The sequence below is a fragment of the Malaya genurostris genome, chromosome 3, assembly GCF_030247185.1.
Source record: "Malaya genurostris strain Urasoe2022 chromosome 3, Malgen_1.1, whole genome shotgun sequence".
NCBI lineage: Eukaryota > Metazoa > Arthropoda > Insecta > Diptera > Culicidae > Malaya > Malaya genurostris.
Window position 1 is genome coordinate 136511578 of NC_080572.1, and position 14921 is coordinate 136526498.

The 14921-nt window shown below is 36.5% G+C and overlaps 1 protein-coding gene across 1 annotated transcript in view; it reads right to left on the reverse strand.

Annotated features, from left to right (window-relative positions):
• LOC131439201 (uncharacterized) overlaps positions 1-14921 on the reverse strand; it is a 600687-nt gene that overhangs the window by 70271 nt on the left and 515495 nt on the right. Inside the window, exons 6-7 of the mRNA XM_058609943.1 lie at positions 6002-6104; positions 5515-5604 (exon numbers count right to left, since the gene is read on the reverse strand). Of these exons, the coding sequence (XP_058465926.1) occupies positions 5515-5604; positions 6002-6104 (193 nt within the window). The remainder of the gene's footprint in view (positions 1-5514; positions 5605-6001; positions 6105-14921) is intronic.

Genomic DNA, 14921 nt, shown 5'->3' on the forward strand with positions numbered 1-14921 from the left:
CTCACGAAGAGGATAGCTTACATTGAATGTTTTGAAAGGAAAACTGCATGTGAGAGTTAGGTCACTAGGAGCGAGTAAATACTCATTCCACGTAACCATTTGAGACCACAAGCGAGTGTGGCTGGTAGCATAATCTAATGGGTTACTGTTCCAAAGCCCTGTAACCTTAAGACGGTATGCACAAGATAATGCTTCTTGTTTTAGGAACACAGATAGTAGTTTAATACACAGTAGCGCCTCTAGAGCAGCAGTAGGAGTTGTCGTGAATGCTCCTGTCATCGTCATTAGGATCATCCTTTGGAGATGATTTAGCTTTGACTGAACTGTCGCGACTTCTCCTTTCTGCCTCCATACAAGACATCCATATGCTAAAATTGGTCCAACAATAGATGTGTAGATCCAATGAATATATCTGGGTTTGAGTCCCCATGATTTTCCAAAAGCTCGTCTGCATTGGCCGAAAGTCATGCAAGCTCTTTTAATCCTGAAGTCAATGTGAGCAGACCAATTCAGTTTTGAGTCAAGAATAACCCCGACGTATTTAACTTGATCGACCACAGTGACCTCTGAACCAAAGAACTGCAACGGACGAGCTCCTGTGATTATCCTACGATGAGTGAAAAGCACCATTGATGTTTTGCCCGGATTTACAGATAATCCAACCTGACAACACTATTGCTCGACAGATCGCAGGGCTTGTTGCATTAAATCAAAGAGAGTGTTAATGCTTATACCGGTTATCAATATATGAAAATCGTCGGCAAAACCATAAGTCGGAAATCCAAGGTTATTAAGTTTCCTTAACAAACCATCAGCGACTAGGTTCCATAAAAGTGGGGATAGTATACCACCTTGAGGACACCCACAGACACTCAGCTTTCTAATCTCTGCTTGCCGAAGCGATGAACAAAGAAGTCGATTGCTAAACATTGCGTGTATCCAATTTGTGATACTTGAAGGTATGCCATGGACACGGGTTGCTTCCAGAATTGAATTGAAAGACACGTTATCAAAGGCACCTTCAATATCTAGGAAAACTCCCAAGCAAGATTGCTTTTGTGAGAAAGCTTTTTCAATGTTGTACACAACATCATGTAACAGGGTTGTAGTGGACTTTCCACGCTGGTAAGCATGTTGCATTCCATGTAGAGGATGCACGCCCAAACTAACATTCCTGATATAGTGATCGACTATGCGTTCCACTGTTTTAAGAAGAAATGAGCTAAGACTGATAGGCCTGAAACTCTTCGCTTCCTCATAAGTGTCGCGACCGCCTTTAGGAATACATTTGACAATTATTTCCTGCCAGGCTCTTGGAATATATCCAGTCGCAAGACTAAAAGTAAGTATTTTCTTCAAAACATGTTTGAAATGTTCATACCCTTTCTGCAGTAACACTTGGAAAACTCCATCCTTTCCAGGAGACTTGTACGGAGCAAAACTCTCAACTGCCCATTTGACCGATTCAATCGTCACAACGCTTCGAGCAAGGGCCCAAGAATCGTAACTACCTGAAAAAGCCTCGGGAAGAGCTGTCGGTGATGGATCCATACATCCTGGAAAGTGAGTGTTAAAAAGATAGTGAAGTATATCACCTTCTTCAGACAAGTGTTCACCATCTGACTGACATTAAAGTCCTTAGACTTCGAAAGTAACTTATTTAATCTGCTAGCCTCGTTGAGACTAGAGACATTTGTGCAGAGGCTTTTCCAACCGCTTGGCTCAGACGATCGAAGAGCATTTTTGTAAGCCCTTCGAGCCGACACGAATGCCTCCGACCCATCTCTGCGTCGGTGGTTCCAAGCTCTTCTGTATAGTTTCCTTAGTCTAGCAAGTTCAGCATTCCACCAAGGAGTTCCTCTAGTAGCTCGCACAATCCGAAGTGGACAAGCCTCTTCATATGCTGCAACTATGAGTGAGTTTATCTCTTCGACAACATTTTCCAAATCAATAGGGATTTCAATTGTTGGTTGGTATCCATAAAATCTAGTCGCCAAGCCCTCTTCATAGAGGTTCCAGTTTGTAGATTTGGGATCACGATATGTGATAATATCAAATTTAACGTTTGAATTATCAAAGAAGATGTACTTATGATCAGACAACGAAGGTTCGAGCTCATCGGAGACGAGCCAATTCACCAACTCATGCGCAATTCTATCAGAGCAGAGAGTTACGTCCAAAACCTCCTCTCTTGCAGATCTCGCAAAAGTTGGACGGTTTCCTGCATTGACTATGTGCAGGTTTGTACTGCTCACAAATTCCGTCATATCAGAGCCTCTCGAATTTATATCTGTGCTGCCCCAAATGATATGGTGAGCATTTATGTCACTGCCGATTACAAGCGGTAAATCACTCTTGCAGCAGTATGATACAACCTTTTTGAAGTCATCGCTTGGCGAAGGTTGTTTATGCGGTAAATATGCCGAACAATTGACATATTTCCTGTCTATGCCATCAATAGTCATACCAACTGTGACAGCACAAATATCCAGAGTTGTGAGCTCCGATATGAGAGAAACATCGAGAGCACTATTGGCATGCTCGAGGCATTTCACGTGGATTAGTCATACCGGTCTTGTTGAAGGTAACAAAGACTGGGTTTAACAATTTTCCAACGTAGAAGTTTCGCTTTTGGAAATATGGTTCTTGAACCAAAGCTATAGAAGCTTTACCTTCTTGCAGAAGTCTGGATAGATTCATAGTTGCTGTAGGTTTATGCTGAAGATTGATTTGTGCCACTCTAACCATTATCAATTAGAGTAACGAACATTACACCTCCAGCACTAACCGTACAACAACTACAAGAAACCAAATATATTGGCTTATAATCGCATATAGCGAACCATGTAAGGATTTTTTTTAAAGTTTTAATCATTTAAATCCCACAAGTTGCGAAGAAAGAAATCGTCCACTGTGTCAGAGCTTCGCGTAACACGGTAAGGGAAAACCTCAAGATATTCTGTTCGCGACTGCATTGTTTAACCTCCTGCAGCCATTCAGCCATCGGCACGGAAATCCACCTTGACTTAGGAGTTCCTATTTTGGTGGCCTTTTACGACATGGAACAGGAAACCAGTGGATCAATTCTTGGTAAAAAATAATTCCGCCGGATGCCACACGGCTTACCTGTTTGGTGGACTTATACCACCGGTACAGTTGGACCGTAGCGTTATTCTTAGTCAGTTGGGAAACTGCTACCGACACTACACGGCTATCTATGCTGCTCAGAGAGGGAAGTTGATATTGATGGTCAACTTCCATGGATGGCCGAGCAGCCGAAGCAGTCGATCATTAGGTGCCAACAGAGAATCAACTTTATTTGTACAGTAACCGGATTATGGTGAGAATATCGGGATATCGGACGTATATGCACTGAGATAATAGAAGGAGGATTTTCACCAGAGACAAAACTAAACGAAGGGAATGTAAAAAAAAACAATCATTGGAAGTAACCAAATCGAAGACAACACGTAGACGCAAGTCAACATTCAGCAATTAACTTAGAAAATATGTAAGCTAGCAGCAACAGCTTAGGTTGACGAACGTGGAAAAGTCCATAGCAAATATACAATAAAGAGCAATGCTAGTAGAATCATCAGAAATCAGTACTATGCAGAATCTGTAACTATGTTTCAGAGTAGGGTACACAAACGAGATGTGGAACAGCGACCAAACTTGCTTCACCTAGCAATAACAATACCTTGAGCTAACCGAAGTATTTTTCCTCTAGGAATCCTCGATCAGAAGGACGGAAAAGAGGCGAAGTATGGAAACCAAAAGAAAACCGACGAAAAAGTACGGGTGTGTAATGCCACAGACATAACTGGATGTCTTGAATACAAATATAACTGGAACGCTTTCTTCTTACTTTCTAATATCAATTAGTTGATCACTTGAATTAATTGTGACAGCTTTCCCTTTCTTCACTACTAGAATTTGAAACGATGCAGAAAGTGCCTACCACTACGAACTTCAACTGGTTGAAAAAAAAAAACCCTTCCTAATCCATCTAGTGGTGTGATAATGCCTCTCTCTTTTTTCAAAACAGTCTCATAAAAATTTTTTTTTTATCTTTGTAACACTAGTTTGGGCTCATTTTTGACACCAATTGATTCAGATTGAATCGAGTAGTTCACAAAAGCATGCTTCAGTGTTTATGTCACATAGTTGGCATCATTTTTCCAACCAAGCGGTTGACATTTGCGTTGCCTATTTGTATGAGTAGAGTGATGCTAATCTAAAATAACCCTTCTTAGTCCACTTAGTGGAAGGGTATGTTCCGCAAAGAAGGTTGGCTCACGTCGTAAGATCAATGGCGTAGGGAAGCAATTAGAAGTCCTGTTAGACTCTAAAATTAATTTCAAGGATCACGTCGAATACATTATCTATAAGGCTTACATGACACTTGGTTCTATTTTTGTGTCACAAAGAAGTTAAAAACCATATATTGCTTAATAGCACTGTATTGCGCACTTGTTCGTTCTATTCTGAAATTCGCTTCTGTCGTCTGGGCTCTCGCAACTAGACATCCAACGCATCGATGTTATTCAGCATAAATTTCTTCGTTTCGCTCTTCATACTGTTCCTTGTATGGTTTCCTACAACCAGCCAAGCTATCAGGAACGCTATAAACTATGTTATCCGTTTCCCGAGATCTCTCTAGGGCATTTTTCGGTCCAAATTGATTGCCCTAAATTGTTACACAAACTTTTTTTCATATCTTTAACTTTTTTGCGGTCATTCGCCGAGTTAGTTACCCAAACTGAATTTACATATCCATTCTTGAAATCGTCCATTTCATCAATTCGGGAGCATATTCAATCCGCTCACACTAACTTCAAATTTTCAAAGTCTATGTTTTGCTTTAGGGTTAGTTTTAATACTTATTATTAGTACTAAAAATCATCAATCTACAAGTTTATTTTGATGGTTCCTCAGAAAGTCTGCTGCCATTCTCTGTCGATTTTTCAACCAATACTAAGAATAATATGCACCCTCAGGTTCGTCTTTAACATCCGCTTTGCTCCCCTCTTTCTCCATATCATCACCATCGTTGAAGTCAATTAACAAGATCATTTGTTGCCCTTCGACCAACCTTTTTGCAAAACTATCAATCACCGCTCTCGTCGATGTACAGCATACGGGCCGAGTTTTCGTGACTAAGGGTGGTTTCCCGCAAACTCACGCGGATAGGAGGATATGGATATGTGTAATATGTTGATGTAAAAGACAAGGAAGTTGTATGTCTACTGGAGAGAGATTATAAATTTCAGCTTCAAATAAACAAAACAGAAGGGCAACAATGGAAAGCTACCGAACATAACGTTTCTAAAAACAATCATTTTCAAAGTTTTTCCTTGAGCAGTGAAATTGAGACAGAAGCAATAGTAAATTATTGTTACAACAAGTTTCTTATAATAGCATTTGAAGATGTGTGCATATATAAATACTGTTTGTGTTTAAAATACTGCTAGGCATATAAAAATGTTACATAACAATATAGAATAAACTTACCTGTAACATGATCGTCGACACTACAGGATAGGAAGAGTGTACAAGTGGATGAATAGTGCTAGGAGCAGGACTAACTGTCATACCTTGAGCCTATGTATTTAAATGGATTTCACCCACAAGATTTATTACATTGTAATTGGTTGAAAATAATACATTTTGAATTTCCAACCAACAAGAGAAAACCGAAAAATGAACAAAACAAAAAAAGGAAAATTAGCAAGAAGGCAGATATACGCTACCGACAAATTGGTACAACTTATACTACAAAAAATACACTGTGTTAAATACAAACTTTATAACAATAATAATTACACAAACACAGATGCGAAATAGCCACAACTAAACTAATATTTACATAACCTACTGTTCACATTACCAAATTATTTATTTATTTATTATTACTGTGATGTCCGTCGACCACGAAATGTACATGGACATGGCCCCTCTGGGTTGAAATTTACAATAAATTATATTCAAAATTACTTACCATTGGTTTATAGCCAGACTGATTGGTGGCTAGCTGTGGTTGAGGTGACCACCCAAATGAGCCGGGTTTCGCTGCATTTTTTGGCGAATTCCATTGAACGTTTCTGAAAAAATTAAAATGAAAGGTTGATCAATTCAAGTCAAAGACAATATTGGAACTAAATCATCCTTTCAACCTCCCTTCATACACACACATATATACACACATACACACACAAACATTTATATATATATATATATATATATATATATATATATATATATACATATATATATATATATATATATATATATATATATATATATATATATATATAATATATATATATATATATATATATATATATATATATATATATATATATATATATATATATATATATATATATATATATATATATATATATATATATATATATATATATATATATATATATATATATATATATATATATATATATATATATATATATATTTACCATCGCCTGTAGAAATGATACTTAGTGACAGCCTCTTGATCTTCGAAAATGATCAGTCAGTAGCCCAATAATAGCTTTCAAACAAACCTAAATTAGTTAAAATCGGTTCATCAATCGCTGATAAAATTGAAAGGTAAGAATACAACACAGTGTGTCGGTTACTTTACTTTTACCATCATATTTACGGAACCAGAAGCCACCAACAATTGATCTGCAAACTTGATCAATGGCCCAATAGTACCTTTCAAAAGAGCCTTAGTTTGTTGAAATTGGTTCAGCCATCTCTGAGAAAATTCAGCGGTAAAAAACAACGCGATTTGTTAGTTACGTCACTTATACCATCATATCTCCGCAACCAGAATACACAGCAATCTTAGAGGTAAACAAATATTCTAGGAAAAATATAAACAAATTTTGCCGTAAAAATTCATGTTAATCAAACGATGCGCTCTTACAACAACAATGAAAAAGAAATTTACAGACCTTACAGTCGATTCATAGCGTGGCTGGTGCTACGATCCTACTGGTACAAAGATTCCAGGTAATATTAATAACAACAACAACAACAACAACAACAACAACAACAACAATAATAATAATAATAATAATAATAATAATAATAATAATAATAATAATAATAATAATAATAATAATAATAATAATAATAATAACAATAATAATAATAATAATAATAATAATAATAATAATAATAATAATAATAATAGTAATCATTAAACTGGAAAGAATTCAGTATCGTTGTTTACGTATTGCCTTGGGTTGCATGCAATCAACCCATACGATGAGTCTCGAAGTGCTGACGGGCGTCTTATCGTTGAAAAACAGATTCTGGGATCTCTCATATCGACTGCTAATCCGATGCGACATCTTGAATCCGATGGTGATAGAAAACTTTGAAAAGCTTGTCGAGCTTAATTCACAGACCCGTTTTATGTCCTTGTATTTTGACTACATGGCTCAGAATATAAATCCTTCTTCTTTTGTTCCCAATCGTGTTCATTTTGTGGATACTTCTAATTCTACTGTGTTTTTCGACACATCCATGAAAGAAGAAATTCGTGCAATCCCGGATCCTGTACGCCCTCAAGAGATCCCAAAAATTTTTATTAATAAATTTAAAGAAGTCGACTGTAATAAAATGTTTTACACTGACGGATCATATCTCGACGGGTCCACTGGCTTCGGTATATTTAATGTAAATTTCACCGCTTCCTATAAACTCAGTGATCCAGCTTCAGTTTACGTCGCAGAACTAGCTGCAATTCAGTATACCCTTGAGATCATTGACACTCTGCCCACAGATCACTACTTCATTGTATCGGACAGTCTCAGTTCCATTGAGGCTCTCTGTTCAGTGAAGCCTGGAAAGCACTCACCGTATTTCCTGGGGAAAATACGAGAACAATTGAGTGCTTTATCTGCAAAATCATACCAGATTACCTTGGCTTGGGTCCCCTCACATTGTTCCATACGGGGCAATGAGAGGGCGGACTCGTTAGCCAAGGTGGGCGCACTAGAAGGTGATATCTATGAAAGACCAATCTGCTTCAATGAATTTTTCAGTTGCTGTCGTCAGAAAACTCTAGCCAGCTGGCAAACTCTGGGACGATGGTTACACTCAATAATCCCACAGGTATCGACGAAACCTTGGTTCCGGGGGTTGGACGTGAGCCGTGACTTTATTCGTGTAATTTCAAGGCTCATGTCTAATCATTATATGTTCAGCGCGCATCTCCGTCGTGTGGGGCTCGCCGAGAGTGGTGTCTGCGTTTGCGGTGAGGGTTATCATGACATCGAGCATGTTGTTTGGATTTGTGTCGAGTATTGTGATGCCAGGTTCCAACTCATAGGTTCCCTTCGGGCCCGAGGTATACCACCCTTCGTACCAGTCCGCGACGTCTTGGCTACTCGAAATCTTCCTTATATGACTCTCATCTATAACTTCTTAAAAACTATCAATGCCCAAATTTAGTGCTCTCCCTATCTCTCTCTCGTCTACAGCTCTATCGCACTCTTCTTTACGCTGCTGACAGTATGACCTGTGTAAACGATGCTTCGGAGCATGCACCTGCCTTGAACTGACTGAGTTGCTGAAAACTACCCAAAAACGCCACATCAACGTCAGAGCACACCAACAAAGCATCCCAGCCAAGGATAATCTCTCTCGTTACAATCTGAAGAACGTGAAAATCCAGAAAACTCAAAAAAATTTGTGCCACAAACGAATGATGTATTGTAATTCAAAATCAATATTTTGTAAATCCCACCCTCCTCACATTCATTTAACAACTCTAGGGGAGTATGCCGCCCCCTTAATACGGCGTCCCTTCTTTTCCTATAACAACAGTCGGCCACGTTAAGCTAAAGCAAATGAGCCAAATAAAAAATTTTATTATAAAAAAAATAATAATAGTAATAATAATAATAATAATAATAATAATAATAATAATAATAATAATAATAATAATAATAATAATAATAATAATAATAATAATAATAATAATAATAACAATAATAATAATAATAATAATAATAATAGTAATAATAATAATAATATATAAATGCAGAGATCATACTTTGTAATCGCATCACGTATGAACGGATGGACGGATTTACATGATTCTTAAAATTAGGAAAACTTATCGGAAGAGTGGGAAAAATCCATAAAATTGTTTTGTACGGACAATAGAATTTTTCGTTGGAAAAGCCGTCTATGCTTGCTACATCATCGATAGGTGTTTGGCGCATAACGAGTTGCGTAAGTGTTTGGTGGTCGAAGAAAAGAATACTAGTTCGTTGAAAAAATCGTTCGGCGCGCTACGAGGTGATATCTATGAAAGACCAATCTGCTTCAATGAATTTTTCAGTTGCTGTCGTCAGAAAACTCTAGCCAGCTGGCAAACTCTGGGACGATGGTTACACTCAATAATCCCACAGGTATCGACGAAACCTTGGTTCCGGGGGTTGGACGTGAGCCGTGACTTTATTCGTGTAATTTCAAGGCTCATGTCTAATCATTATATGTTCAGCGCGCATCTCCGTCGTGTGGGGCTCGCCGAGAGTGGTGTCTGCGTTTGCGGTGAGGGTTATCATGACATCGAGCATGTTGTTTGGATTTGTGTCGAGTATTGTGATGCCAGGTTCCAACTCATAGGTTCCCTTCGGGCCCGAGGTATACCACCCTTCGTACCAGTCCGCGACGTCTTGGCTACTCGAAATCTTCCTTATATGACTCTCATCTATAACTTCTTAAAAACTATCAATGCCCAAATTTAGTGCTCTCCCTATCTCTCTCTCGTCTACAGCTCTACCGCACTCTTCTTTACGCTGCTGACAGTATGACCTGTGTAAACGATGCTTCGGAGCATGCACCTGCCTTGAACTGACTGAGTTGCTGAAAACTACCCAAAAACGCCACATCAACGTCAGAGCACACCAACAAAGCATCCCAGCCAAGGATAATCTCTCTCGTTACAATCTGAAGAACGTGAAAATCCAGAAAACTCAAAAAAATTTGTGCCACAAACGAATGATGTATTGGAATTCAAAATCAATATTTTGTAAATCCCACCCTCCTCACATTCATTTACTAACTCTAGGGGAGTATGCCGCCCCCTTAATACGGCGTCCCTTCTTTTCCTATAACAACAGTCGGCCACGTTAAGCTAAAGCAAATGAGCCAAATAAAAAATTTTATTATAAAAAAAAATAATAATAGTAATAATAATAGTAATAATAATAATAATAATAATAATAATAATAATAATAATAATAATAATCATTATAATAATAATAATAATAATAACAATAATAATAATAATAATAATAGTAATAATAATAATAATATATAAATGCAGAGATCATACTTTGTAATCGCATCACGTATGAACGGATGGACGGATTTACATGATTCTTAAAATTAGGAAAACTTATCGGAAGAGTGGGAAAAATCCATAAAATTGTTTTGTACGGACAATAGAATTTTTCGTTGGAAAAGCCGTCTATGCTTGCTACATCATCGATAGGTGTTTGGCGCATAACGAGTTGCGTAAGTGTTTGGTGGTCGAAGAAAAGAATACTAGTTCGTTGAAAAAATCGTTCGGCGCGCTACGAGTTTTTTTTTTTTGTTTCGATTATAGAGGTTTTAACCTTAAGGTCATTCGCCTCTTCGGGCCAGAAAAACTTTCTGACCCTATGTGCGGGGTTGGGAATCGAACCCAGGCGCGCTGCGTGAAAGGCATCGACTTACCCATCACACTATACCCGTCCCCAGACGCTACGAGTTGTTTTGTGCAGAGATTTGCCATGCATACTTGATCCATGTGATTCGTCATTTCGAGCCACGTACTTAAATGGGTATCAAAATTACTGCTTACTAAGTGACTGACGGAATGCATGTGAATGTTCTAGAAAAACCATTATCTAGAAAAACCATTATATATATATATATTTATTTATTTTTTTTTTTTATTTCGTCAAGCAAATGTAGACTACATATAAATTGTTTACAATGTTCACTTACATACTACGCATTATTTCTACGACAAAGCTGAGATTTGATTTGATTTTTAGACATAGTAAGGTCAAGATATTCGCAGTATTGATTGTAATGGCGCATTATTCGATTGACTGGACTGTATTTTGCATAATTTGTTCTAGCTTGTTTTTCTAAAAATAATTTCCTGGAACGTAATTGACGGCTAGGTATATAAAAATTTAATTGCGATAATAATGGAGCTGATTGAATGCGTTGAGAAATAATGTCGCTGATAAAATAAAGCATTGCAAAGTCGCGGCGTTCTTTAAGTGTTTGTATATTGATGAGCATGCAGCGTGCTTCATATGATGGTAGAGGAAATGCTGTCCAGTTTAATTTACGAAGTGCATATAAAAGAAATTGTTTTTGAATAGATTCGATGCGTTCTTCGTGAATAATATTGTATGGATTCCATACTAGGCTGCAATATTCCAAAATAGGTCTGACATATGTAGTGTATAATAATTTAATTGTGTATGGGTCCTGAAAGTTATGACTGAAGCGTTTAATAAAGCCCAGCATGCTATTAGCTTTATTGATTATGGTATTGTAGTGTTCCACAAAAGTGAGCTTGGAGTCTAAGATTACGCCTAAATCTCTTACAATTTTACATTTTTCTACAAGTTGATTTCCTAGATGTATGTTTATAGGTATAGTTTCATTTTTCCTACTGAAAGTTATTGAGTTACATTTTTTTACATTGAGTTGGAGTAGACTTTTGCAGCACCAAATGTGGAATAGATTGATTTCGTTCTGGAATATTACAGCGTCGTTGATATTTTTAATTTCCATGAAGAGTTTCATGTCGTCTGCATATATAAGCACTTTCAGATTTTTGAGTATGAAGGAAATGTCGTTTATATGTAAAATGAAAAGGAGAGGCCCTAAGTGAGAACCCTGAGGTACGCCAGAAGTTACATTAATTGGTTCAGACAGAATGTTTTGGAAGCGGACTACCTGTACACGATTCGTTAAGTATGATTTGAGCCATTCCAGAAGAGTATGTTTTATGCCATATTTTTGTAGTTTGTGTAGAAGTAATGGTATGTCAATACGGTCGAAGGCTTTGCTAAAGTCAGTGTAAAGAGTTTCTACGTAGTTTCCGGCGTCCATTGCATTCAGAGTGAATGTCATAAATTCTAAGAGATTTGTTGTAGTTGAGCGGCCTTTAAAAAAGCCATGTTGTTTGTTTGTTATTACATTTTTAAGTTGATGAAAAAGTTTTTCATTTACAATTTTTTCAAATAATTTTGGAATGCATGAGATAATGGCTATTCCACGGTAGTTCCGAATGTTAGATTTTGCACCAGATTTAAATATTGGTACAAGAAAGGAAGATTTCCATGCTTTAGGAAAAGTACATTTATTAAGTGATAGGTTAAAAAGTAGTTGTAGTGGTAGTGTAAGTTCTTCAGAAAGATTTTTTAAAAATATTGGTGGTATACTGTCCGGGTCCTTTTGAGGCGTCTAAGTTTTTCAGTGCTGTCGAAATGTCATGTTCTGATAGATAGTTTACAGAGATGGAGTTGGAAAATGCAGGTATGAAAGAGAAGTATTCACGGTCACGGTCAGTTTCTGAATAAGATGTGTATACTTCTTGGAAAAAATTTGCAAATTGATTGCAGATTTCTGTACTATTTTTCCCTACATGTTCGTCGAGGTGCATTTGAGATGGAAAATTGTTGCTTTTTAGTTTAGTTTTTGTGTAGTTAAAAAAGTTCTTAGGGCAAGTCTTTATTTCGTTTTCAATTTTGCGGTTATATTCTTCATGTGCTGTGTTAATGGCTATTTTAAGTTGATTGCATAGATTTAAGTAATTTTGAAGATGAGCGTCACTTTTTTCTTGTTTGTATGTTTTGTGTGCTTTTTGTTTCCTATTTTTCAAATGTTTTAGTTGTGAATTGAACCATACAGGTAATTTGCTGTTATGATTTTTTCTTCTTCTTTTCATAGGCAAAGTTTCGGCTAATATTTTGTTTATAATGTGATAAAATTTGTTTACTTCGACGTCGACATTTCCTTCTGTACTCAGTATGTTCCGCCAATTTATTATACTTAGTCTACACTTGACTACTTCAAAGTCAATTTTATTGTATTCCGGCACTTCCTCATATTCCAAGTCGTAGGGAAGGGATGCATTGTGTGTAAATAATGAATATTCAATTGCGGTGTGAAATGCTTCATTTTTCCATAATGGCAGGTTTGATGCATTCACACAAAAGTCTTCTGTGCAATTTGTGAAAAGAAGGTCTAAATATGCGTTTTGTTGATTTTTTACGGAGTTTACTTGATGTAGACCAAAATTAGAAATTTTGTCGAAAAAGTAGTGCAATGTTTCGTTTTCTCCTACGACTGGAAGTAAGATTGATTCATTTTCAATGTCAGAAATGAAGTCCGCATTACGTTGATTGAAGTCGCCAAAAATATGAAGCTTTACTTCAGGTTCCATATTCGAAATAATTGTGTCTAAAGATTGAAAGAATAATTCAAAGGAGAATTTGTTCGCATTTTCGGGTGGGAAGTAGACAGAGCAGTAAATATGTTCTTCTCCCAATATTGAGACTTTGGCCCATACATGCACAAATTCTTTATATTTAGGAGTAATAATTTCTTCAGAAGTAAAGCAAGAGTTAATGGCTATAAGGACTCCACCTCCAGATTTTTTCTGACAGAGAGATAAATTTCGGTCGTGCCGAAATACGTTAAAATTATTTCCAAATACTTCTTCGCTTATTACACTTTCATCCCAGCTGCTTTCAGTTCCAAGGATTACGTCGAAAGAGGAGGTTATTAAATTTTGGTGAATTTCTTTCATTTTGGCCGGGCTTTTCATGCGGTTGAAATTTTGGCAATAGACCAAAATTTCAGTCACATTTTGTTTGTGAAGCGAAGAAGTTTTTGAGAATTCTGGAATTCTGGAATATATATATATATATATATATATATATATATATATATATATATATATATATATATATATATATATATATATATATATATATATATATATATATATATATATATATATATATATATATATATATATATATATATATATATATCTATATATATATATATATATATATATATATATATATATATATATATATATATATATATATATATATATATATATATATAAGATTGGCTGAAAAGTTCGTATCGTTTCTATGTAAGGGCGCCACTAAAATTAAATCCATACCATTTTCAGTTAGTACTAACCTTCAAAAGATACGTGTATAAATTTGAGAGCTGTCTGATTATTAGTTTGTGAGATATTGCATTTTGAGTGTAGCTACTTTTGTTATTGTGAAAAAAATGGAAAAAAGGAATTTCGTGTGTTGATGAAACACTACTTTTTGATGAAAAAAAGTACCGCCGATACCAAAAAATAGCTTGATGAGTGTTATCCAGACTTTGCACCGGGCGAAGCAACAATTCGTAAGTGGTTTGCAAAATTTCGTACTGGTCATATTAGCACCGAAGACGATGAACGCAGTGGACGTCCAAAAGAGGCTGTTACCGATGAAAACGTGAAAAAAATCCACAAAATGATTTTCAATGACCGTAAAGTGAAGTTGATCGAGATAGCTGACACCCTAAAGATATCAAAGGAACGTGTTGGACATATTATTCACGAATATTTGGATATGAGAAAGCTTTGTGCAAAATGGGTGCCGCTTGAGCTCACAATCGATCAAAAACAACAACGGATTGATGATTTTGAGCAGTGTTTGGAGCTGTTGAATTGCTCCCTTATCCACCGTATTCTCAAGATTTGGCCCCAGTGACTTTTTCCTGTTCTCAGACCTCAAGAGAATGCTCGCTGGTGAAAAATTTAGAAGCAATGAAGAGGTAATCGCTGAAACTGAGGCCTATTTTGAGGC